The sequence below is a fragment of the Monodelphis domestica genome, chromosome 2, assembly GCF_027887165.1.
Source record: "Monodelphis domestica isolate mMonDom1 chromosome 2, mMonDom1.pri, whole genome shotgun sequence".
Lineage (NCBI taxonomy): Eukaryota > Metazoa > Chordata > Mammalia > Didelphimorphia > Didelphidae > Monodelphis > Monodelphis domestica.
In genome coordinates this window covers 256,831,012-256,857,696 of record NC_077228.1, presented here as the reverse complement: position 1 = coordinate 256,857,696, position 26,685 = coordinate 256,831,012, and the positions used below count along the sequence as shown (strand labels likewise).

Here is a 26,685-nt window from a genome sequence, read left to right as displayed (position 1 = left end):
GTGTCTGAGGTCACATTTGAACTCAGATCTTCCTAACTTCAGGTTCTGTGTTTCTCTATCAGTGCACTCACTATCAACTGCCTCACAAAGAAGTATAATTAAAGTCAAGTAAGATTCTATAGCTCAAATCTACCTAATTCACACAAGACTTTGGGCTGGAATTTCATTGGAAGGGAAACAGTGAATATGGGAAGAACATCTTCTCTGAATAGAACTATGATGATAGGTAAAACTTGAAGTTGGGAATATAATAGTGATTGGATAAATACATGACCATAAATAACTGGCCTTAAATTAAAATTATATTAACTGGAGAGGAAATTTGCCCAAGATCACAAAAGTTATTGTCATAAAGTTGGGGTTCAAATTTAGGTGCTACTATCCCAAATTCAGCACTTTCCCCTCTGTACTATACTGCCTCTCACATAATTTGTTAGAGCAATAACAACATTACTCATATTTAAAATGTAATAGTAACTATGACACGACAACATTATTCTTTCAAGGTAAGTTGAGTTGATGAGTTTTATAGTTGGCAGGAACAGCTAAAAGAAAAGAAAGAAATTCAAAGTTAATTGTCATTAACATTCAGTGTTCTTTTAAGGTCTCTATAGCATTTTAAAAGTACTTTTCATGTTTTGCCAAATCTATTATAGATTGTAGCTTTTAAAGTGTCACAACATCTGGTAGGCAGCAAGACAATTTGCTAGCTTCTTTAAACCAATTATGAGAATTGGCACTAATATCCTTGGTGTTGGGGGAGGTGAGGTGGGATGGTATGGCTGAAAATTTTATTGCTGTGTAGGCATAATCTCAAAATATCCCATTCTCTTTTTCTTTATTTCTTTCCCTTTTTACATACTGATTATTTGGTATTATATAGATGGGTGATGGCTGGTTATAGGTGGCCTAAAGGAACATTTGCTAAAATTAGAAATCAGCTAAAATATGACTTCCTCCAAAAAACTTTTCCCAATTCTCTCTCTTCCACTCCCACAGGTGATCTCAAAAAAACTGAACTAGATACATTGCACCCAATCAAAGATGATGAAATTTAATAGGCTTCATTCAGTGGTTCACTATTGTAATTTCTATGCACCCTGAACTTTGGTTCTCTAACTTATTTATTCTGTCTTAAACCCTCCCCCTCTTTTTTGTTATTGTTATCTTGTTCTTGCTATCCTCAGTTTATTCTGAGCATTTGTACTCAACACTATTTTTATAAGACTTTGGTCTGCTTTGGCATATATATCCTCTGCCACCTTTGTCCTTGTTTCTGTATATCTTTTACAGTAATAACAACAACAATAATAACCATGGCTGTTATTTATATTGTTTTAAGGTTTAAAAAGTATCCCCATGAGATATGTGCTATTATTAGCATATTCATTTCACAGATGAAGAAAAAGAGTCTCAGGTTAAGTGACTTGCTTTGGGTTAAATAGCTGGTAAACTTTAGCAACTGAATTTTGTTTCTTCTAATGCTCAATCTTACTAATGCACACTCTTTCTACTATACCATTGACTTCCTTAGGCAATCATTTTTTTTATAATTGAATTGAAAATTCCTAACTAAAATTATTTTTCTGTGTCTTCAAAATTTCATTCTTCAGAGCTTCCCATCTCTCAATTCAACAAAAATTTATTAATATACTTTCCACTGTGCTAGGCACTGAAGATACAAAGACAAAAGCCCTCAAGGAGCAAGGAACATTCTATTGGTAGGAAACTACATGTACTGAGGCAAGTTGATATGAAAAATGAAATTCTGTTCAAATATACAGATCCCATTCATCCTCATCCAAATGCTCTCCCTCATGTACCCCGCTCTAATTGGATTTCTTCACATGAATATACCTTCCCAATTCTACTCCACTACACCTTATATCTATCCTATTCTTTTTGTAGAAAGTATAACCTGATAGAGCCAATGTTCTAGACTTGGAAGCCAAATTTGTATAATGCACTCCTTCTTCACCTCCACCTCTTAGAATCTGTAGCTCTCTTTAAAGTTTGGCTAAAGGACCATTTATCTGAAGCCTCTCCTGATCCCTCCAGCTAGCCGTTAATGCCTCTACTTCCCAAATTACCTTGTATTTATTTTGTGCATATTTGTGTGTTGACTTTTAAACGCATATATGATTTCCCCAGGACCATAAGCTCCTTGAGGATAAGAACTGTATCATTTTTGTATTTATATCCCCAGCACTGTTTCTGGAATACAGCAGACATTCTATTATGGTTGACAATTAATTAAACAAGGAATGCTTTATTGAGAAGCCCTTGATTTTAGTTTCAAAAGATGGATAGAAATTGGAAAAAGCAAAGAAAGGAAAGAGTTGGCATTCAAGGCATAGGAAATACTTTAGACAGAGACCTAAAGTCATGATAACACAGGCTGAGTTCACAGGAAGCAATATTATTTAGCTGGCCTTTAATAGTTAACATGAGATATGGTTAGAAAGGTAGGAAGATGTCTATTGTGGAAGGCCTTGCATACTAGAGTTTGAACTTTAGTGCCATTTTTTTTTTTACCAAATAAAAGATTTTTGAGCAAAGTGACTTGGCCAGGTGATATATTAAATCATTAAAATAGTTGCCCAAACTTATCATTATTCTGCAGAGTTAACCAAGATATGCTACCTACAAGATCATTTAATCTAAGTTGTTTCATGCCCTATTCTCCATTTTTTACCTTTCATTTTAGAATGGATACTGTGAATTGGTTCTCAGGCAGAAGAGCAGTAAGGAAGTAAGCAGTAAGATAATGGGAGTTAAAGTGCCTTGCCCAGAGTCCCATAGCTAGGAAGTGACCGAGGCCAAATTTGAACCCAGGACCTCCCATCTCTGGGCCTGGCTCTCAATCCCCTGAGCCACCTAGTTGCCCTCCAGATCCCCAGTTCTTCTTGTAAACCCTGTTTCTCCATCAGTTTCCCTTCTCCTTCCATGTTCTCTTAGCTGTGTTACCTCTCACTTCCTCTGGGAGCATCATCAAAGGCTTTGGAGATCCTGAAAAAGTCAGCAGCTTCTTTTGGGCCAGCTTAGGAATGATCCAGGAGCCATGCTCATGCCATGGTCACAGCAACAGGGACAGAAATGCCTGTGGGCTCCAGGAATGCTGAAGGCACCATACTGGTAGAGATCAGGAGAAAGTGAAAAAGAGAATTGCTTTGGGATATTGGAGTGAAAACCTTAATTGGAGAAAAGCAGTATAATCTGCTTTGGGATGAGTTTGCTGCCCTCTGCCTAAGGATGATTGAGGTGAAGTTTTCCCCAACTTCTGCTACATTAACAATAATAACACTAACGTTTTAATAGCACTTAACCATGTGCCAGGGACTGTGTTAAGTGCTTTACAATTATTATCTCATTTGATCCTCACAACAACCCTGGAAGGTACTGCTATTATTATCTCCATTTTACAGATGAGGAAACTGAGACAAACAGAGGTTAAGTAACTTGCCCAGGATCACACAGCTAGTAAATGTCTGAGGTCAAATTTGAATTCAGTTCTTCCTGACTCTAGGACTGGTATTCTATCTGTTGCACCCTCCAAACTGCCCCTTGTTACTTGTCATATTGGGACTATTCACAAAGGCAATTCCCTTTTTGAGTGCTTTTTTTGGGATGGGCTAAATCCTAAAATTAAGACCCTTATTTGAGCGAGGCAGCATCATATAACAATCTGGGTTCCAGATGACTCATCTTCAGGTCTAGATCAAGATTCAGGCTCTGCTATTAAATAGCTCTGCAACCGTGAGCAATGCACTTTCTCTTGCCTTCCTTTTCCCTCATATCTAAGATCATAACAAAAAATAGCAGCTCATATTTCTGTGCAGCTTGAATAACAACTAAGCATTAACCTTGTAACCTCCCTTATTACAAATAATGCCCACATTAGCAAGGAGGAAACTCGGGGTCAGAGCAGTAAGATGATTTGCCAGTGGACTTGATAACCTCAAAGGTCCCTTCTAGTTCTAGCATTGAGGGAGTTTATGAAGCCAGACTTTCCATTATTAAGAATCTTTTATAGGAGGCACACAACCAATCAGTTATCCAAGCAGAGTCAGTTCCTAATCAAAGCCTGACTAGTTTTCTGCTTCTTTGCTTTTGTTCATGCCATTCATTCCCTGCACCTGAAATGACCTGTTCATCCAGATTATCTAAATTCATCCGTCCTGTTAATGTCTTACCCATTTTTCTTTCTTTTTTCCCCTTTAAACCCTTACTTTTTGACTTAGAGTCAATTCTTTATATTGGTTCTAAGGGGTCACACTAGTAAATGTCTGAGGCTGGATTTGAATTCAGAAAAATAAATCTTCTCTGAACATCTACATTTCCCTTTTTGCTTTTATAAGCTACCTAGTGGTATGTGTAGTTATTTGTATGTTTCTTATCTCCCCTGCTAGACTGCATATTTCTCTCTTCTTTGACCTGTAGTAATACCTGGCCCACTGCCTTGTACTCTGGGCCAGATGCTGATAAAATAGTGCAAATAAATATTTGACAATTGAGTGAAGGGATGAATAGATAAACTAAGCCACAGCAGCATGAGTAACTACTCACTCCAAACAAAATTTAAGCTTCAATAAGCTCATTTCAGGATTATATTACATGGAATAAAATTAGATTACATTTCATGGAATACAATACACTGTATTTCCATGTTTCTCTAATTACTTTGCTCTCCTTGCTTCCTACAGGTCTCTTTTCTTTCTTTTTCTTTTTTTTAAACCCTTACTTTCTATCTTAGAATTGATACTAAATATCATTTCCAAGATACAAGAGTGCTATGGGTTAGGTAATAGGGGTTAAGTGACTTGCTAGGGGTTAAGTGATCACAAGCTAGGAAGTGTGTGAAGCCAGATTTGAACCCCAAAACTCTAGCCTCTGGGCTCTCTATCTACTGAGAGCCACCAATCTGGCCCACCTCTCATCTCTTTTCAACTCACCCTTCTAGAACCTATTAGACTTTTACCTGACCATGGCTCTTCAGTGACCAAGGGTCCCAGATTATGGCAGGTTGCTGGCTTCTCAGGGTAAACTGGAGACACTGAGATTCAGGAGTATGTTTTATGCTAACTTGAAGGCCCTGATTAAGATTGAAATAAAGCAGGATAAAACTTAACATCCATTGACAGAAAACAATCAAATCTCTTCCACAGGTATGTTGCATTCAGGTGATCAGGGTTCAACATACAAGGGTCTCCAAATAATATAGGGCAGGAAGTTGGACCACTTTCCACTCTCTCTTCCATTCAAGATACCGACTTCTGGTTGTTGAACTGATCAGGTGTCATTGGGAAGATTCCCACCCCATCTTCCCCAATGTATCTAACCCTTGCCCCCCGTAGAATCTCATGGTTTCAGTAGAGACCCCTTGGATGGTGGGTTCTGTGTTCAGGATGAGGAGATTATGGGAACTTGGTGAACCACAGTGACTCCATCTTCTGATTCAGTTCTGGAGCTAGTTCAGTTCCCTTTCTATTCAATTATGAGTCTGGTCCAATTTCTGTTTTGTAAGAAAACTTTATTCAGTTATGGGAATAGTAAAAACCTTTACTCCATTGTTTGATCTTAGCTCTGTGTGTCTGGGAAGATGGGTCAACTAGATGCTGACCAGAAACCCAGTCAAATCCAAAGGTTGATGCAGGGGGTTTTCTCATATACATTTCAAGCAATCCATATGTCTTATATGAAAACTGGCCCAATAATGATCAATCATTATTGTTTCCCTGATCCTTTTGTTTTTTAAACCCTTATCTTCTGTCTTAGCATTGATACTAAGAATCAGAAAAGAAGTAAGAATTAGGCAATTGGGGTTAAATGACTTGCTCAGAGTCACACAGCTAGGAAATGTCTGAGGTGTAAATGAAGATTTTGAGAAGTGGCAAATGCATCTGCAAAAAGAAAAGGAGCTCAGAACTTTGTGAAATACCAATCAACTGAGATGGGGAGACAGTTCTCATGGAACCTTGGGGAAAATCAGTTAAGCAGCTTGAGCTGGCTGAGAGGAATTCCTTCTCTGGCTGTTTGACCAGAAGGTTGAAGATAAACTACTCTCTAGTCATTTTGCCTTTTTCATAAGATTGTGTACTGAAAAGACTTTTGGGTTTTAGCCCAGAAGAAACCTGTCAGCATTGCTGTCAATATCTCCCCTTAGGGAAAGATAATTTGTTTCCTGAATTTGAATATTTCTTGAAATCTTCAATCAACAGGATAACTTAGAAAATTTAGGGCGACCTAATTTCCTCTCACCCCTCCCCTCTCCTTCCCTCCCCTACCCAAAGAATAGAAGACCTTTTAGTTGAAGGATTTGATTGTGGGATTTGGTTTTGGGGAGAAATCTTCAAGCATATCATCAGTGAGGAGAATATTTCTAAGACAGTTGCAAGGAAACAGGAAGTAGTGTAGGGGGAAGGGTTCAAGATCCAGTCTTTTCCTTGGCTTGCTTCCTGGTGTTACCTTTCTACCATTTCCCTATTACCTTATTTCCCCTAGTATAATTATCTACTACAGAGGCCACCTTTGAACCCAGGACCTCCCATCTCTAGGCTTGGTATTCTATACACTGAGCTACCTGACTACTCCAAAGTTTGTCTGTCTGTCCTCCCTCCCTCCTTCCCTTCCTTCCTCCCTCCCTTCTTTCTTTCTTTCTTTCTTTTTCTTTCTTTCTTTCTTTCTTTCTTTCTTTCTTTCTTTCTTTCTTTCTTTCTTTCTTTCTTTCTTTCTTTCTTTCTTTCTTTCTTTCTTTCTTTCTTTCTTTCTTTCTTTCTTTCTTTCTTTCTTTCTTTCTTTCTTTCTTTCTTTCTTTCTTTCTTTCTTTCTTTCTTTCTTTCTTTCTTTCTTTCTTTCTTTCTTTCTTTCTTTCTTTCTTTCTTTCTCTTTTCCCTTCCCCTTCCCTCTCCTATTCTCTCCTCTCCTCCCCTCCCTTTCCTCTTCTCTTCTCTCCCTTCCTTTCTCTTCTTTCCTTACCTTTTGCCTTAGTATCAGTTCTAAGACAGAAGAGTAGAAAGGACTAGGGAATTGGAGTTAAGTGAAATGACTTGCTCAGGGTCACACAGCTAGAAAGTATCTGAGGCTAAATTTGAACCCAAGGTCCTTCTGACTCCAGTGCTAGCACTTTTATCTACTCCATGTTCATTTGATTGAATACAACACTTGGGAGGAATGAGATATCTCTTTTTCTGATTTCAGGGAACTGTACTTATTTGCTCTCCCTGCTCCCAACTCAGAAAACCCTTAATCTTTCCTCTAATTATAAATCAAATTACCTAATTTTGCCTTCTGGCTTATATACTGTCAAATTATTTTCTTTCAGTGCACAAAAATCTGTCTCCCCCTGTATCTGAGGTCCAGCTGAGGGGTCTTGGTCCCAATTTGTTAGGCATTGTTTAATAGATTTATATGCTTGGAAGGTTAAATCTTTGTTTTTTAAGTCATTTCAGTCCACCCACCTGCTACATGGGGAAATGACTGATGAGTAAGTATCTCGTTTCCCCATTTAAAAAATTTTGAATGGGAAAGAGAAATTTGCACAGGATGAACAGGCACCAATAAATTATGACAAATTATACAAATCTGTACATGACCTTCCCCCCATTCAACTCTATTCCTTTTCCAAATTTCCTTATTTTTGTTAAGGATACCACCATCCTTACTACATCATCCAGGTTCAAAACCTCAATGCCATCTTTGACTTAGCACTTTCCATTGTTATTCAATTTATCCCACTTTTTTCTTATTCCATTGATTGACAAATTTTATTTCTACCTCCACATCTCTCCTATCTGTCCTGCTTTCTCTACTCCCACAGTCACTGTTCTTCTTCAGGTTTTCATCATCCCTTACCAAGACTATTGCAGTAGCCTCCTACTTGTCTCCCTCCCTCATTTCTCTCCTGTTTCCAATTCATTCTCCAAATTGCTGCCAGAGTGACCCTGGTCTGACCAGGTGATTTCCCTATTCAGTGAATGCCAATAATCAAATATTGTTTCATTATTTATCTTGTCATTTTAAAATGTGCACTTTTAAAAGTCTTATAATGTAATTATCAATATAGTATTACATATATAGATTAGAAATATTCAGGTAAATATATACATATTAGAGGTGCATGCTTGAAAATTTTTACCGATGAGAGTATACAACCAAAATATTTGGAAACCATTGACTTAGAGGAAGAGTGAACTACTTCTGAGACATGAAAAACTGTGGGCCCACCAGTTTCTGAGATTTAAAGTGCATGATGTTACACTGGAGAGTAATATCACTTGCTACATATATACATAATATTTATAGATAGTTATATTCATAACTGAGATATTTTTTCTCTATGTTAGGATTGTTGTGTGATGGAAGTTTATTATTTTCTCCCCTTTAGAATCTGAGTTAGTCTTCCTATCCCATGGGAATCCCCAAGGGAAAAATCTATAAGCACATCCATCAGAGGGTCTTTAGGTGCATCTTCATTAGATGCATAATTCAAACCTCTCTTTAAGTTCATGAAGGGAGATATGCTCTGAAAAAAACAACAGGCTGGTTCTATCAGATCCATATCCTCAGTTTACTACACTAGAGGCTGCAGGAAATTTCCCCTTCAGTGATTCTGAGATTCTCTCTCTCTCTTGGTTGTGATAAATTATCTTGCTCCTAATGGGAGGGCTCATTTACTCTGTATTGTCGGATATATATTCTCCTCTATAAACTTTTTCTAATTTCTGTTTTGCTAGTGACTTGAATAAATTGATTAATTTATTTGCTATTTGTTATTGCATCTTCAACTGGCATTATTTTCTCTCCATTCCCACTCCAAACCCTTAAAAACAATTCTTATGAGAAATACTCATAGTTAAGCAAAAGTAATTTACACATTGTCATGATCAAAAAATGTATCTCAATCTACACTTGAATCCATCCCTTCTCTGTCAGGAGGTGGGTGCCATCAAGAAATCCTAAGATAGCTACTCCCTTATCTCCAGGACATGTATAGAGAATAAATTAGAGTAGCACCTCTCACAGGAATATTCAGGAGGGAAAAGGACTATAGAACTTTCTTAACTTAGGAAGGAGCATTCATCCTATCTAGAATAAAGTTTAGCTGAACATGTACTTTCCTCTAACATATGTATTCTTTTCTTTGGGCATAAAATCCAATTTGAAAATCAGTAGGTTTAAACTATTTAGCAAAGTCACTTACCTTCTTCTCATCTTGAGTTCCAGCCACCTGTTCCCTGAACAAAGAGGACAGAGAAGACCATTAGAATATATATAGTGCTTTTAGGAGATTAAGAAATGTTGAGAAGAGGAAAATCAAAGGAATTTATCACATCCCATAGCAGGCATAGCTTAACAATGGCCATGTCCTTCTGCTTAGATTTGTTCATTGGGAAGATGCTTGGCAAGACACAATTGTGAAAAAAAGCATAGTTTGTGTCACATTCCTTTTGAACCCCCTCAATATATGTTGGGCAGCTTTTCCCTTTATTTTTTGTGGAACAGGAACTACTTACCATTCAGTGACATTGGATGCTTTTATTGCCCCTACTATTGTCCTTGAGCTGAATCTCACCAAGTTGTGTGTTAGAATTATAGCTTTATTCTCTTTCTCCTGGTGAGATGACAATTACATCATTGAAAGCGACTTATTCTAAACATTTTAAAAGCAGCAAATCTATCTATAAGCTGAAGCTATGTACACATGCACAATTAATTTGACTGAAGTCAGTTTCAAAAAGAAAAGGAGAATTTAATTTTTTTAAATGGGGGAGGCATCTGCCTGATTCTAAATAACCATTTTGATTAATTAAAAAAAAATTTAAATGCTTGTTCAAGAATTGTTAATAGAAATTCCTACTCATCTGACCCTGGGCCAGTCACTTAACCCCAAATACCTATCTTTACTGCTCTAATGCCTTGGAAACTGATACTTAATATCAATTCTAAGACAGAAAGTAAGGGTTTAAAAAAAAAGAATGAGTTAGATACAATCTGAGATAATAACTTATATATAGACTAACAGTTTACAAGATTTCTTCAAAATGATGCTTTGAAATAGGTACAACAAGCATTAATCAATCATCTCTCTCTGGACCTCATCTTAATATCTGCACACTTCCTACCTTCATAGGGTGTTGTGAGGAAAGTACTTTATAACCCTTAACTAACATGATCTATAAAGGTGAATTCTTATCCCCTAGTCCAGGGCCTTGGAACACAAGGTTCTGGGCTATTGCATAGGTTCAATAGGCACAAGAGGCCTGTCGCTAAGAGAAAATAAAATATTTCATAAGACAGGACTATGTAAAATTGTAACTAGAAATTTTTGTACCTAAGATGTTACAATTTATGTTTGGGGAAGTAGTATAATAGTTATACCTGGAATGCAGCTCCTGATGGGAAAAATGCATTCCAGAACCTTATGAGGTTTTTATAAGTTGCCTGAAAGATGAAATAATCTACTCTTGGATAAGGCTGTACCCTCTATATTTTCCAAGATGGGGCAAAGTTCCTGAGACTATATCCTAGTTATGAGAATATGCAACCTTTTATACCAATTCACTTTTTCTGAAGCCTTTAGATACCAGAAACTGAAGAACAACTATTTGTATTTTCTTACCTCATCCTACTCTCCCCTAGTTTAAAAAGTGATTTAAAAGTTAGAAGGATCTGGATTTTAAGTATTCCAAGATTCCCACTTACCTTCTTGGCTTGAACTGTTCCCATGTCCTCCTCCCTAGAGAAAGAAAATAGGAGAAAGGAACTTCTAAAATATATATACTTAGATTCACATTTACATGTGTAGAGACACATATATACACATTTATCATATATTGTTGCTGCTTAGTTGTTAGTGTTGTCTTAATGCTTTTGATACTGTGGAACATAGCACACCAGGGAGTTTTCTTGGCAAAGATACCAGAGTGGTTTGTCATTTCCTTCTCCAGTGGATTAAGGGAAATAGAAGTTAAGGGACTTGCCTGTGGTCACATAGCTAATAAGTATCTGAATCGGGATTTGAACTCAGGTCTTCCTGATTCTACGCTCAGCATTCTATCCACTGAGCAATCTAGAGGACTTAAACATATATACACATGTGCACAGGATATCTATGTATATGTATTATATATGTGTGTGTTTTACAGATATATAAGAAATTGATGTCAAGTCAAAAGCTGAGGTAAAAAAGCCTTTGAGATAGAGACTAGCTCAAGGAAGGGGGAATCTAAGGTAGGGATGGTACTAGGAAGCAGTGGCTTATCATAGAAACCAGGAATTTTATTCAAAGCCTGACTGTTACTACCTGAATGGATAAATCACTAAATCTCTTCAGGTCTCAATTTCTTCTTCTCTAAAATGGGAAGGGGAGGAAGATGATTTCTAGGGTTTCTTCCAACTCTAAACCTTATTCTATCTCATAAGATTATAGAATAGGATGAGATCCTAGAAACTTTCTGGTCTAATTCTCTTATTTACTTCTCTACTCCTCTGCCAAATAGACTATGAAGGAAAGACAGGGCCAATGGCTGCAGAAAGCAGTTAGTGTGACATATCCTGTGTTCCTGTGGAACTTTTCATTCTTCTATTTGGTCTCTTAAATAAAGTCAGGATTAATTCAAAACTCTTGGGTCAGGTGTATCAGACGTTGGATCACCCTAATGGGCACTGGAGATAGGGGCTATATCTTTTTTTAATTGAAAATATTTATTTAATTAATTACTTTAGAATAGTTTTCCATGGTTACATGATTCATGTTCTTCCCTCCCCCATAGCCAATGTGTAATTCCACTGGGTTTTATATGTTTCCTTGATCAAGATCTATTTCCATATTATTGATAATTGCCCTAAGGTGATCGTTTAGAGTCTACAGGGGATATATCTTAAGGTTATTTATTTATAGAGAGGAATTTTTTATAATATTTAGAGACTAGTTCTTTTGACTATAGAAGATTTCTGAATTGAGGAACTTATGGGAAAAATGAATTAATTGTAAACTGTCTCAACTTACCATGCTAGAGAATTTGGAATTTCTTGGGTGAGGTTTAGAACTATTTGCTATTTGAGTTGAAATATCTTGCTGCCAGTGTATTGTCTGATATAATCTTATCTGAATAGTTACTTGGCTTTCTGTTTGGTACTGGCCCAATTTGAGTCTAAAAATGATTTCCTCTAGACTATTAATATTTAGGAGAGTGAGCAGAGTGGCTGGTCTCATGGTCCTAATCTACTACTCCCCTCCTAGAAGTTATTAAAGTCTCCCTTAGAGAAAGGTAAGTGGAAACTCTAGAAACACTATCCATGCTTTCTCTGTTAAGACATGTCTAGACAGACCATGGGCCTAAGAGGCAACATGAACACTATACTTGTTAGGGTATGGCATTTTTATCTCTATACCTCCTTACATGGTAGTAGAGAGCTGAGAATGAAGGTTTTAAGTGGCTGAGATTTGGCAGATAGAAGCAGAAAAGAATTCGACAATTCCAAAACAAGAAGAGAAAAGGCAAATATAAATGGAGATGGCACTCAATTTGATACTCAGCAGGGTTATGACAATCACAGAAGATATCAACCATTCTATAGCATTAGAGATATGAGTTGTGCAAGACCATATATATGTGTATATATATGTATATCATGGACACATATGTGAGGAACATGAATGTCTGGCCTTCCTTCATTGCATTTTTCTTGTTCACAAATGTTCCTTGTGTCTGTGACCCATCCAGTGGTACAATAATCTGTGGGAAAGTATACAGCATGTTTGTGTGGGAGGATCTTTTATTGCCACTTTATTTGTTTTTATTATGTCCATGACTTTTACTTTGAACTAATGTGTCCTTTGACTAAATCATAAAAGTACATTTATCCTTATGAGCTATGATTTTGGGTGGGTGCTGACCTACAGAATGCTGTGAGGGAGAGTCCAGGTACTAGATATTTAAACAAAATGCTTTGTCCAACAAAAAAACCCAACACATTCCCAACCACAAAACAAACAAATGGATGAATGAATAAACCAAAATGAAACAAATGAATAAAGAGAACTGAGAAGATAGGGGGAGTGTAAAGGGTAAGAAATTTGAAATAAACATAATTTTCATGATGAAATTTTTCCAGAGCTGTGGGATCTGTCCTGGGATACTTCTCCATTATGCTCCTGTCACTATAAATCCACTCACCTTGCAATTTTGGCCCCCACTAGGGTCCTGGAACCAAATCTCACCAAATCATGTGCTGACAAACTCCTCTTCTTCTTTTCAGTAGAAGGAAGCTAGGCAAAACCAAAAACAAACCTCACATATTACGTATAATTACTCAACTAGGCAGTATTTAATTTCTTTTCATAGTGAAGTACAGAAAAAGCCAGGATGATTTCCCTTCTTAATAGATGGGGGAAAATGAGGTACCCTAGGGTTATGAATAACTAGTGGTAGTTTAAGGGCTTCTGTAACGGGGGGTGAACTAGCCAATTCATGAATCATGCAAAGATTCCCTGTCAAGCTTCATCCCCAAACTATCATGCCATCTCTTAGACTTCACCAATCTACTCCCAATGAGATATGAATTAAAAGTCAGTGTAATAGATGCTAAATTCCTTCTATACAGAATGAGTTCTTAATATTTACCATTATCCTAATTCTAGAGATCCATATACTACTCTCTTACATTTTTTTCTTCTTTTTAGCACCATGAGAGTTGCTAGCAAATGTTTGTGAATAGATTAAAGTTTAATGCATATCTTTTGTATTTACTTATCTGTGTGCATGTTAAATCCAATAGAAGGTAAGCTTCTTGAGGGCACAGGGCACAATGTATATGCCCAGTGCCTTGGATAGTACCTGCCACATAGTAATTACTTAATGAATGTTGTTGAATGGATGAGTGATCATTTTCTAAAAAACGGGGCTTACTCAGAAAATAAATTCAACAAAGAAATATGTTTTTATGTTAAAATAAGCATAGTGTTTCTTTTAAAAGGCTCTCTCTTGGACCTTATTCTGCAACTTCCATCCAAAATACACTACACATTCTAACCTAGGATTATAGGATTTTAGAACTGGAATGAACCCGAGGTTTCATCTAGGGACTAATCTAATCTTATTTTAGAGGTGAGGCAACTGAGACTTAAAAAGTTTAAATGAGAAGAATATTAAAAACATAAGGAAATTGGAAGTTAGGATTCAAACCTAGGCCTCCTAACTCTGCTCTGAGGTTAGGTGCAAGGAGATGTGTATGGTCTGCATAAAAACATCACAGAGTTCTATAAGGGCAGGTTGCAAAAGGGGAAAAGATGGAACATTGAAAGAAGAGTTGATTGACAGCAAAGACTGTTGGGAGCAGAGGATGCTGGGAGAGAAGAAGGGACTTGGTAAAGCTCCAGGAAGAATTCTGGGCTTTTGAGCAGAGACCTTGAACAGGCAGAAAGCATTTCCTTGCTGAGGATCTTGCCAAGAGCCAATAAAGAATTCTCCTGTGTATAGTCCTGAGATTATTACTACCAAGTTATTTCAATAACATAATACCTCAAGGAACATCTCAACAGAATGTCAAGACTCTTCAGACCCAGGAGGGTCATGGACTCTCTGCCCGAAAGCCCAGCTCTCTCCCTTTGCCCTTTGCACCTGCTCAGACTATTCCTTAGCCCAGTAGTATTAGAAATGGGATTGGGAGAATTAGTGGGAAAGGGAAGGAGAAACCCTGGTTGGCTTGACAGCTGCCAAGGTGACAGACATTTAGGGGGATAGATCAGGGACCCCTATTTCCCCATTCCAGCTCCCCAACTTTCCTATAGTCATTGCTCATTAAACCTTCATACAATACACTCAGTCAGATATTTCTTGTGACTTATTTCTTGGAGCTAAAAGGAAGGGTATTTGTTGTGGCTAGATCAGCTATAACATAGTGCTAACCAAGACTCCTCCCCCTCTGAGTCAAAGACTCCAGGAGGCTTGTCTCCATAACATTCACATGCCAGGGAAATCTGGGGTACCTCTTATATCACCTGATAGGGGAGACCTTCATCTTCCCATCATTCTCACATAACAGGGGAACCCCAATTTCCAGAGTAGCACCCCTTGACAACATAACCCAGGAGGGGTGATTGGAAGAGAGGGTGTATAGGAGTCAGCCCATCAAGGCTCCTACCTCCTTCACAACAAACTCCCTTTTGACCATCTTTAACCAGCCTTAGAGTAACACCAGTGTCCAGTTCATTTATAATCATTACAGTTCTTATCATGAACATGTGAGACAGTGATTATGTAGTGATTTGTTAGGCAAAATACCCAGTAAGGATGAGAGTCACTGTCAGACAGCAATCCATCTTCAATAGGCACCTTTCTGGTACCAGACTATGATTGAAGTTCATAAGAAAATCTTTCCATTGGGATTCTGAATTTCAGATTCCCCCTCCATATGTTCTGCTGCCCCCTGGTGACATTTCTATCTCCCTATCACTCCTCTTCAACCCAACCATGCTCAACTCTTCCTCACTTGTCACTTACAAGGAAAATTAATGAGTAGATATGAAAAAGAAATGGTGCTGGAACTACTACTATAATAATAATAATGAGAATAATTCATAATTCTATAGGTCTTTAAGATTTACAAAGAACTTTTTTCACAATAATTTTGGAAGACAGTAGCATTATCAGAACAGTATTATTATTTTTTCTTAAATAGAAAATGGCAAAGAAACTGACTTAGTAAAGTGGCTTCAGCAAATCATAATTATAAGTGGCAGTCACAGATTGAAATCTGGTACTGATTCCAAATTTAGAACTCTTTTTATTATTCATTGAATTAGACATATGTCCTATTCCAAAAAAAGGGAGGTATAGTATTATTTAATTTAATTTACTAGAAATGTATGTGTGTACACATGTACATATCCACATATATATTACATATATTCTCATACAGAGCTTTGCCTATATGTATCTCATACAGAGATTGCCCATTTGTATATGTGTATATATAATCTACATTTGTGTGCATATGTTATATACACATATATATATCTATCTATATATATAAATATTCCATCTAAATATGTTAGACATCTCAACCTCTCTGAAGTTCAGTTTCTTATGAATCAAATGAAATAATTCATGTAGTTTGCTTTGTAAAGTTTAAAGTCTTATATAAAACTCAAGTTCAGAAGTAATTGTACTTCCTAGCTGAGTGACCCAGGGCAACCCCTATTGCCTAGTCCAGTGATGGCAAATCTTTTAGAGATGGGAGTGCTGGACCTCACCCCTACCCCACAGAGTGTCATTCCCACCCTCGCCAGAGACCAAGTGCCATGCCTCAATCCCCCTTTTGTCCCCTGACCCGCCCTTACCCCTGCAGGGGAGGGAGGAGGGGTGGGTGAAGTGAAGAATGTCCTCAGATGCATGGAGAGGGGTAGGGGAACAGTTCTACCCTAAGTTCCTCTGCCTTTCTAATAATGATCTCTGGTGGTGACTGCAGGCATGCCCACAGAGAGGGTTCTACCTGTCTTTTTTGATACATGTGCCATAGGTTTGCCATCACTGGCCTAGGCTATACCACTCTTCTGCATTAGAACCAAAGTTGAGTCTAAGATGGAAGGTAAGAGTTAAATAAAAGTGATTGTAGATACTATTGATGTCTGTATGTAAAAATTTCTTTTATGTTAAAACTGATTAAGCTCAAAATTCTAAGACATGTCTAATATATATTAGTATCTCATTAAGGCTGAGGCTTTCTTCTTGATGTAATCAAAAGGATTAAAATGGCAGAGAAAAGTGGAAAGTAAACATTCTTGGATTTGTCTTTAGAGTTTATCCCCTCTAAATGAGAAAATTGAGGACAGAACCAAGATGGCAGCATAGTAGCAGGGAAATTCTGAAACTGCTCTGAATATCCTTCCAAACCAATCTTTAAAAAGCATCTCAAAAGAACAGAAGTCAAAGCAGGACGAGTGAGAGGGCTCCCACACTAAACACAATCTGAAAGGTAGGCAGAGACAGTGGATTTCCATGCTATAAGGGGCAAAACTGCATAAGCAAAAGAGCAGGCCAACCACTCCCCGCCTCCACCTACTGCACCAGACACAAAGCCAGGACACTTGGATAACCCCGGAATTCTAGAAGGCGACCTATATTAAGAAAAAAGTATCACAGGCCTACCCCTAGAGGCTTTAGGTCCTGGCAGTGAGATTTGGAGCTCAATAGCACTGGACTCACTCAGGTCTCTCTGGAGCAATAGCAATTGCAGTGAAGATAGCTTCAGGGCAAAACACTGAGAAGCATGCTATCCCAAAAAGAAACACCACAGACCTGCTCCTAGAAATCCCTGGAGGTTAAGTTCAGAACTCCATAGCATTGGGCCCACTTGGGCCTCTGATAGGGCAGTGAAGATAGCTCCAAGGCAAAACCTTGTGAGTCAAAAGTAAAGATAGGAATGACCAGCAACTTGCAGGACTTCCAGTCCTTGAGTGGGAAAATGAGTAAACAGAAGCAAAGAAAGCTCTTGACCCTAGAGAATTTCTATGGAGAAAAAGAACAAAAAACAAAAGCAACAGGAGAGGTTGAGAAACAAGCAAATACATGCAAACAAACAAAAAAAGGAAACTGGTCACAAGCTCTGGAAGAACTTAAAAAGCAATTAAAAAAACAAGAAAAATGAGAAGAAAAGTGGGGGAAGAGAAATGAAAGTAATGCAAAAGGAAAATGACAACTTAAAAGACAAAATTGGCCAAATGGAAAGAGAGACTCAGAAATCAAATGAAATAATAAGCAGATTAAAAACCAGAATTGACCTGATGGAAGAACAAGTAAAAGAGTCCAATGATGAAAAGAGTGCCATGAAAAGCAGAATAGACCAAATGGAAAAGGAGAATCAAAAATCATGGATGAAAACCAGTATTTAAAGTCTAGAATTGGAAAAAAAATATAGAATTGGGCAAGTAGAAGCTAATGATTTTCAAAACACCAAGAAATAATAAAACAAAATCAAAAGAATGAAAAAACATGAAATTTCTCATTCAAAAAATTACTGACCTGGAAAATAGATCCAGGAGAGACAATTTGACAATTATTGGACTACCTGAGAGTTATGATCAAAAAAAAATCCTAGACATCATATTATAAGAAATTACCCAAGAAAACTGCTCTGATATTCTTGAAGAGGGTAAAATAGACATTGAAAAAATCCACAGATCACCTCCTGCAATAAATCCCCAAATGACAACTCCCAGGAATGTTATAGCCAAGATGAAGAGCTTCCAGGCCAAGGAAAAAATACTGCAAATGGACATAAAGAAACAACTCAGATATCATGGAGTCCTAGTCAGGATTACACAGGATCTGGCAGCTTCCACACTGAAGCAAGACTTAGAATATGGCATTCTGGAAGGCAAGAGAACTGGATCTACAACTAAGAATCACCTACCTATCAAAACTGACTATATATTTTCAGGGTAAAATATGGGCAATTTAATAAAATAGAAGATTTCCAAGCATTCTTAAGAAAAGACCAGACTTAAAACAAAAAAATTGATATCCAAATATATAATTCAAGAGAACCATAAAAAGGTAAATAAGAAAGAGAAAAAATTTAAGGGCTTCAATAAGGTCAAGTTGATTATACTCCTATATGAAAAAAATGATATCTAACTCTTAAAAATTGTTATCATTATTATAGTAGGTAGAAGAAATAAACATAGGCAGAGAGTGTGGTATTAAGCTGTTTAGGATGATACGTAAAAAAAAAATTAGGGAAAAAAAGAGGATTATATGACAAAAAATGCAAAGGGAGAGGTAAAATGGGATAAATCATACTACATAAAGAGGCACAAGGGGGTGGGGGGTATAGTGGTCTGTCCAGGAGTCCCAAATAGGGATGGTGGCAGAATAAAGCAAAGGGCAAAACAGAGACACTCATGTTGGCAGGTTTTAGCAGTTCTGATTTATTCCACCATGCTTCTCCTCTGGCAGAGCCAAAAGCAACGTATATACCTTATTCTACTGTGAGAACCAAGGTAGCCTTTGTGGGAATCAGACAGTCAACAAAAATTAATTTTGACTAGAAACTGTTTTCCTTCTGGCTAGACATTTGGAGCAAGGGAGCGAATTTTCTCCTACCTCAGTCTCTCTTCTCAAGGCTGCGGCTGCCTTTTCTCTGCAGCTGTGCCCTTTTCCTGGCTCCCTCAAGAATGCCAGGAAGGGAGGAGGGAAGCATTTCAGGAGGATTTAACCTCTTTTCTCCCTACATATCTCCTTTTTTGTTTTGTAAGCAAGAAAGTCATAAAGGGAGAGGGGAATGTGTCAGGAGAATTTAACTCGAGTTCTCTGCAACTCACCTTTATTTTTAGTAAGCAGATCACAGTGAGGAGGTTATTCATTGCTCCAGAAATCCATCCCTTGCACCTGAGCTTAATTTTTTTTAACAAAGTTTACACCAGTAGCATTATATTATTAAACAGGTAATAAACAAAAATGAATATATCCACACAAACACTGCAGCTTCTGAGATAACTGTAAGATCTGCACCTCAGAAGTCAATTCTAACACATCATCTCTAAGAGCAGCTCTCACTGTATACAAATCATTATTAACTCTATTCTGTAACTGAAAAGCCATAGTTACATTATGTGCTAATGCTGGAAGCTAAGTGGCTTGATGTACTTAATTTCTCATCAGATTGGTTAACATAAAAAGGTGTTACACAAATGATTACATATCTATAATTGTGTTTCAGTGACAATCTTGTTTTGATGATTTCTAATTCATCTCCTGAATAAAATACTGATTATTTGAGGAGATTCACTTTTGTAGTTAAGTCATCATTCTAGGTGAATTTAAGGTCCATGGGGCACAAGTATATTCCAATAACAATAATAATTAATAATTGACTAAACTCTAGCTGGATATTCTCTTATCTTCATCTGTATCTTCATCGTTATAGATTCTGTTTGTCTGGGCCCTCTAGCCTGTGTGCTCCAAGTTCCTTGCAGAGTCTGTGAATTGATCCTCCTATTAGAAAAAAAAATTCTTTGCAAAGCTAACATAAGGTGAAATAAATTCTTCTACATCAGGAGATCTAAAAATTCCTGATGTCCATACTTTCAATCTAAAATTTAGATTTTATTTCTTTTGTAAGTAGTTAACCTGTACTTGTGACATGTTGATTGACCTTATAAATGGAAATTCTTACTTAACAAATTATATTTGCTATAAATTAAAAGGTTTTTTATCATAAAAGAAATGTAGGGGAAAAGATCTTTTGAAATATACAGACTGAGTGTGGCCCAATGTAACCTATTTCAACCATGCACTCTTCCACTGAGTGCCCATCCAATAACAATGAAAACCAAGCATATCAGGTGTGGTTCTTTTTTCTTGAATGACAAAAAAAAAATTCTACACATTATCAATAACATTCCACTTCTGGTGATTTTCAAAACTTGTAAACAAGCTGCTTGTATGTTCATGTAACCTAACAATTTCTAAAAAATTTTTATCTCAAATAAATGTAAGAAATTTGTGCTTATCCTATTAACTTTGCTGCATAGAAGCTTTATTTATATTCATGTCACTATGGTAGTGAAAAAACTATCGTATCCTCTCTTAAAGTCTATTCGAAGTTATTATAACCTACTTACTACAGTGTTTTTAGTGCTCTCTGAAAATACTCAAAGTGTCATAGTTTTCCCTTTCCTGGTAGCAGGAGGTGGGGTTGACAAGACAGATTTGTGCTCCAAACAAGTCCAACTTCAATAGTAGTGTTTAAAAACACAGGAATTCTGTTTTCAAAAATATGTGGATTCCCATACATAAAGGTCAATAATGGAATCTGTTTTCCAATAAACAATGAGATTGATCTGTGGTCCGGAGACTTTTTTTCTGTTTGTCAGCCACTGTTTATCTCCTTTGTTAGTGCTGCTGTGAGAAAGGGAAGGGGGTGCTGGGCATGAGAAAAACAAGAAGTGGGGGAAAGGAGTGCTCTAGCCTCTAATATTTTGCTAAAAAATTCATATTAGTATATATGTAGTTAATCCAATTGTTATTGTCCATAAAGAATTGAATTACTAATTTAGTTTAATTAACTACAACATATTAACTGTTGTATTTATAAAGGAAGTATGTTCTTTATCTTGAACAGCTTTAACTTCTATATTAAAAAAAAAACCTTTTCTGAAAATTCTTGAAAAAGAAATCCTGAATTTTCATAGGAATTGTTTCCATCTATCCTAATTGCCATTTGTTCTTTTAAAATTTCCTTCTACACATATACACATATACATTAAAAAAACTCCTAGGGGGCAGCTGGGTAGCTCAGTGGATTGAGAGCTAGCCCTAGAGATGGGAGGTCCTAGGTTCAAATCTGGCCTCAGACATGTCCCAGCTGTGTGACCCTGGGCAAGTCACTTGACCCCCATTGCCTAGCCCTTACCACTCTTCTGCCTTGGAGCCAATACACAGTATTGACTCCAAGACGGAAGGTAAGGGTTTTAATTAAAAACAAACAAACAAACAAACTCCTGCTTACTCTTTGATTTTTGGTTGTAACATATCTTAATACTAGATCAAAATTTATTCAAACTTGGCCAACTAACATTTCAGAGGCTCTAAAGTTATCTTTCTAAACTTCATGTAATGTAACATATCAATTACATATCAATTACAATCACTCAACTCATTTTGTCATTTGCTGTTTAAGGCCCTGAAAATAATTATAGGCAGTGTTTCTCCTTCCTGTGTGTGAGGAAGGGGTTAATAAGTTTGTAAGAAGTTCCAAGGCCAAACATTTTTTTTGTTATTAACAACCTTGTCTTTCCATGCTTTTTTAACAACTTAAATTATTAAACTTATAAAATTTGCATGTTTTAAAACCTTGATAATAAATTATTCTCAATGGATATTAATTTAAACTCTATAACTTTCAAATTGACTTTGATTAAAGTCCTTTAACATTAATGTTTCCTTCAGATGTCACCATTATTCAAATAAGAGTCTCAAAGCATTTACTCTTTTTCCTTCCCTTATATCTCAAAACATTTCTACATAACTGAGTAAATTTTTCTTTCATACTCTGAGCTAACATTCCTCATTCCTTTTTCCATTTTCCTTGTCTCTCACTTCATCTGGCTTCTCCTCTTTTACCCTCATTACAAATAGAGGAGAGGCAACTACACATAATTACTTATAATTAATAATCTCATACCAAGTCTTATTTGATTCCTGAACTGGTCAAATTTTCCTTGCCAATTGTATTATACACATTGACAATTTGCATAAAATTTAATTTCCTTTACAGTACAAATTCATACATTCTTTGTGTTCATCCATTACTATATTCTAACAAATTGTATTTGAATATATGCTAATCCCTAGACCAGGAATTCCTTCTTATACATTGCACATATTTTTAAAAAAAATTATATATCCTAATCAAATACATCACTGTTTAGAAATTCCATCCTTTGCAATATGTCAAAATTTTAATCCCTGTGTTAATTCACATTCACAGATTAACAGATTTTAAACTTCTTATACCCCAAAGTCATTGTATGATCACTTGTTGCTAGTTCTGACAGTACACGAATCTCATTTGAAAATCCAAAATTTAAATCCTAGGGAAAGAAAGTTCTCCACATTACACCACAACTTTTTCCTAACTGAAATTTGCATTTATATTATAGATTTTATGTTTACTAAGTAGCCACATTGCAAGTCCTAATGAAAATAAACAATCCTCTAACAATAAAAGTTTTGTGCAGAAATAAATTCAGCTCACATTTCATATTTAACTGATAGACAATTATCACCATAAATGAAATTACACTGTATCATAGTACATATAAAAAATCATTAGCAATTCTCCAAAGTTATCAATCTTTAAGATTATATCTAATCCAATTGTGGGATCAAATTTCCCCCATGTGTTCTGATCGTTTCTCTTTTCTTTCATTAGGGGCCCATCCAGAAAAGGGAGGAGAAAACTTATTGAAGGTATATTTTGCCTTTGTCCTCTGCTAAATGTAGAGGGCAGAGTTAATTACGTCCCTCCATGGAGGATTTTGGAGTGTATTTTGTGAGCACCCAATTAAAAACACAGAGACAAGAACAAACAAAAAACACATAAGACAGAAAACATTGAGCGTAGACTGTGGGAAGCATGCTTAAAAATTAAGCAGCTCAGGATTCTGGTATTAAAATGTATTTGTTTTTTATGTTGTGCTAAAAATCTTCTTGTGGTCTGGTGTCTCAGGCAAAGATCTTCACTAAAAAAGGTCATTCTGCATTTTCCAGGAAGCTGGCTCTTTAAATGAATGAGTTCTTTTCCATATTAGGAAGAGCATATTTCTGAAGAATGTAATGCCTGCTGTAAATTTACTGCTGAAAAAATCTTGTTTACCCTAAGTGTGAATTGAGATCTATACTCACAATGATACTAGTGGCCAGGAGCTTATCGACCAAGATGTCTACTTGGGTGGTGTGGGGGACAAGTCTTCCAGTCAGCTGAAGTCTGGTTGGGTCTTGTTCAAGCCAAGATGGGTGTTTGTCTCCATCCTAAAATCCTTACATCTGCAGCCATTTGTTTTAATATCCTTTGGAACTGCAAATCCCTTGAATGCAGGCTTGCTCCTTTTCACCAACAAGCAGCAAAAAAATGGAACAACCTGCTTTTCCCCAACCCCCACTATACTGTTTCAAGTGCACACTTTAACCTGGAGGAATTTTTGCTAAATTCTGCGACTTAAAGGCTCTGGGCTCTGGACCTTCCATGCCCCATGTTGAGCATGGAAGGAATCCTGAATTGAGATGGTGGCAGAATAAAGCAAAGGGTGAGAGACACTCACGTTGGCAGGTTTTAGCAATCCTCTGGCAGAAGCAATGTATATACCTTATTCTACCATGAGAACTAAGCTAGCTTTTCTGGGAATCAGTCAGTCAACAAAAATAATTTTGGGGGGCAGCTGGATAGCTCAGTGGATTGAGGGCCAGGCCTAGAGATGGGAGGTCCCAGGTTCAAATCTGACCTCAGACACTTCCCAGCTGTATGACTCTGGGCAAGTCCCTTAACCCCCATTGCCTAGCCCTTACCACTCTTCTGCCGTGGAACTAATACACACTATTGATTCCAAGACAGAAGGTAAGAGTTTAAAAATAATAATAATTTTGACTAGAAACTGTTTTCCTTCTGGGCAGGACATTTGGAACAAGGGAGGGAATTTCCCCCCTACCTACGTGTCTCTTTTCTCAAGGCTGCTTTTTCTCTGCAGCTGTGCCCTTTTCCTGACTCCCTCAAGAATGCCAGGAGAGAAGCATTTTGGGAGGATTTAACCCCTTTGCTCCCTTCAGGGTAGAATACTATTACAAGAAGGGGATGATGAGGGTGGTGACAGGTAATACTTAAACCTTACTCTCATTGGAATTGGTTCAGAGAGGGAAGAACAGCCAGATTTATTGGGGTATAGAATCCTATCTTACCCTATAGAGAAGCAGAAGGGGAATAAGGAAGGGGGGAGGGGAGTAATATAAAGGAGGGAAAAGTTGGGGAACACAATTAATAGACCTTAAAAAAATAAGAGGGGAATAAGAAGGGAGGTGGTAGGAAGGGGAGTAAAATAAGGGAGGAGGAAAGGGGGATTAATTAGAAATAAAAAACCAATGTGAAGGGAAAGAATGAAAGGAGAAAGGGCAGGATTAAAAGAGGAAATCAAAATGATGAGGAATACACAGATGGTAATTATAACTGTGAATGTGAATGGGATGAACTCACTCATAAAAAGGAAGTGGATAGCAGAGTGGATTCAAAACCAAAACCCCACCATATATTGTTTACAAGAAATTCACATGAGGCAGGTGGACACACACAGGATAAAGGTAAGAGGCAGGAAAAGAATTTATTGGACATCAACTGAGAAAATGAAGGCAGGAGTAGCAATCAAGATACCTGACAAAGCTAAAGCAAAAATAGGTCTGATTAAAAGAAATAAGGAAGGTAATTACATCCTGATAAAAGGCAGTATAGACAATGAAGAAATATCAGTACTCAATATATATGCACCAAATGGTATAGCATCCAGATTTTTAAAGGAGAAACTATTAGACTTCAAGGAGGAAATAGTAAAACTATACTATCAGATCTAGATAAATTGAACCAAAAGTGAGAAGTGAATGAAAATTTTGAAATATTAGTTAATAGATACCTGGAGAAAGGTGAATAGGGATAAAAAAGGAATACACCTTCTTTTCAGCAGCACATGGTACATATATACAAAGATTGAACATGTACTAAGGCATGCATAAAAACATTGCAAACAAATGCAGAAAAGCAGAAATAATAAAGGCAACTTTTCCAGATCATAATGTGATAAAATTGTAATTAAAAATTAATTGGAAATTAAATAATCAAATTCTCCAAAACTGGTGGTTAAAGAAGAAATTATAGAAACAATTACTGATTTCATTGAAGAGAATGACAATGAAGAGACAACACATCAAAATTTATGAGATAGAGCCAAAGCAATACTCAGGGGAAAATATGTATCCTTGAGTGCCCATATCAACAAAAAAGAGAAAAAAGAAATAAAAAATTGGGCGTTCAACTGAAAAAAAAATCCTAGAAAAAGAACAAATTAAAAATCCTCAGATAAAGACCAAATTGGAAATCCTAAAAATCAAAGGAGATATTAATAAAATTGAAAGTAAAAGAACTATTGAGCTAATAAATAATGTCTAGGAGCTGGTATTTTGAAGAAAAAGTATTGGTTAATCTAATTAAAAAAAGAAAGAATAGAATCAAATAAACAGTATCATGAATGAAAAAGGAAATCTCACCTCTAATGAAGAGGAAATTAAGGCAATCATTAAAAACTATTTTGCCCAATTATATGATGATAAATATGACAATCTAGGGAAAATGGATAAATATTTACAAAAATAGAAATTGTCTAGATTAACAAAAGAGGAAATAGAAAAATAATCCTATATCAGAAAAATAAATGAATCAAGCCATTAAGGAACTCCCTAAGAAAAAATCCCCAGTGCCAGATGGGTTCACAAGTGAGTTATATAAAATATTTAAAGAACAACTAATCCCAATACAATACAAATTATTTGACAAAATAACCAAAGAAGGAATCTTACCAAATTCTTTTTATGACATAAATATAGTACTGGTTCCCAGGCAAGGAAGACCAAAAACAGAGAAAGAAAACTATAGACCAATCTTCTCAATGAACATAGATGCAAAAATCTTAAATAAAATACTAGCAAAAAGACTACAGCAAGTTATCACGAGGATTATTCACTATGATCAGGTGGGATTTATACCAGGAATGCAAGGATGGTTCAATATTGGGAAAACCATCTGCATAATTGACCATCTCAACAACCAAACTAACAGAAATAGCACGATTATCTCAATAGATGCAGAAAAAGCCTTTGACAAAACACAACACCCATTCTTATTGAAAACACTAGAAAGTATAGGAATAAAAGGGTCTTTCCTCAAAATAATAAGTACTATTTAATTAAAACCATAAGCAATTATCATATATAATGGGGATAAGTTAGAAGCCTTCTCAATAAGATCAGGATTCCCATTATCACAACTAATATTTAATATTGTACTAGAAATGCTAGCAGTAGCAATTAGAGAAGAAAAAGAAATTGAAGGGATTAAAGTAGGCAATGAGAAAACTAGATTATC

At 36.5% G+C, this 26,685-nt stretch overlaps 1 protein-coding gene across 8 annotated transcripts in view; it reads right to left on the bottom strand.

Moving 5' to 3' along the window:
• Window positions 1–454: 454 nt before the first annotated feature.
• Window positions 455–26,685, bottom strand: part of LOC103092814 (trichohyalin-like) — an 84,881-nt gene continuing 58,650 nt past the window's right edge. For 4 of the 8 annotated variants that reach the window (XM_056817516.1, XM_056817517.1, XM_056817522.1 and 1 more), the window contains 7 exons: window positions 13,179–13,270; window positions 10,702–10,735; window positions 9,513–9,610; window positions 9,200–9,233; window positions 4,979–5,092; window positions 2,968–3,132; window positions 455–545 (listed from right to left, as the gene is read on the bottom strand). In XM_056817516.1, the coding sequence (XP_056673494.1) occupies window positions 3,019–3,132; window positions 4,979–5,092; window positions 9,200–9,233; window positions 9,513–9,610; window positions 10,702–10,735; window positions 13,179–13,270 (486 nt within the window). In that variant the 3' untranslated portion in view covers window positions 455–545; window positions 2,968–3,018. Of the gene's footprint in view, window positions 546–2,967; window positions 3,133–4,978; window positions 5,093–9,199; window positions 9,234–9,512; window positions 9,611–10,701; window positions 10,736–13,178; window positions 13,271–26,685 lie in introns of those variants that run through there. The other 4 variants (XM_056817518.1, XM_056817519.1, XM_056817521.1 and 1 more) reach the window with 4 other exon arrangements.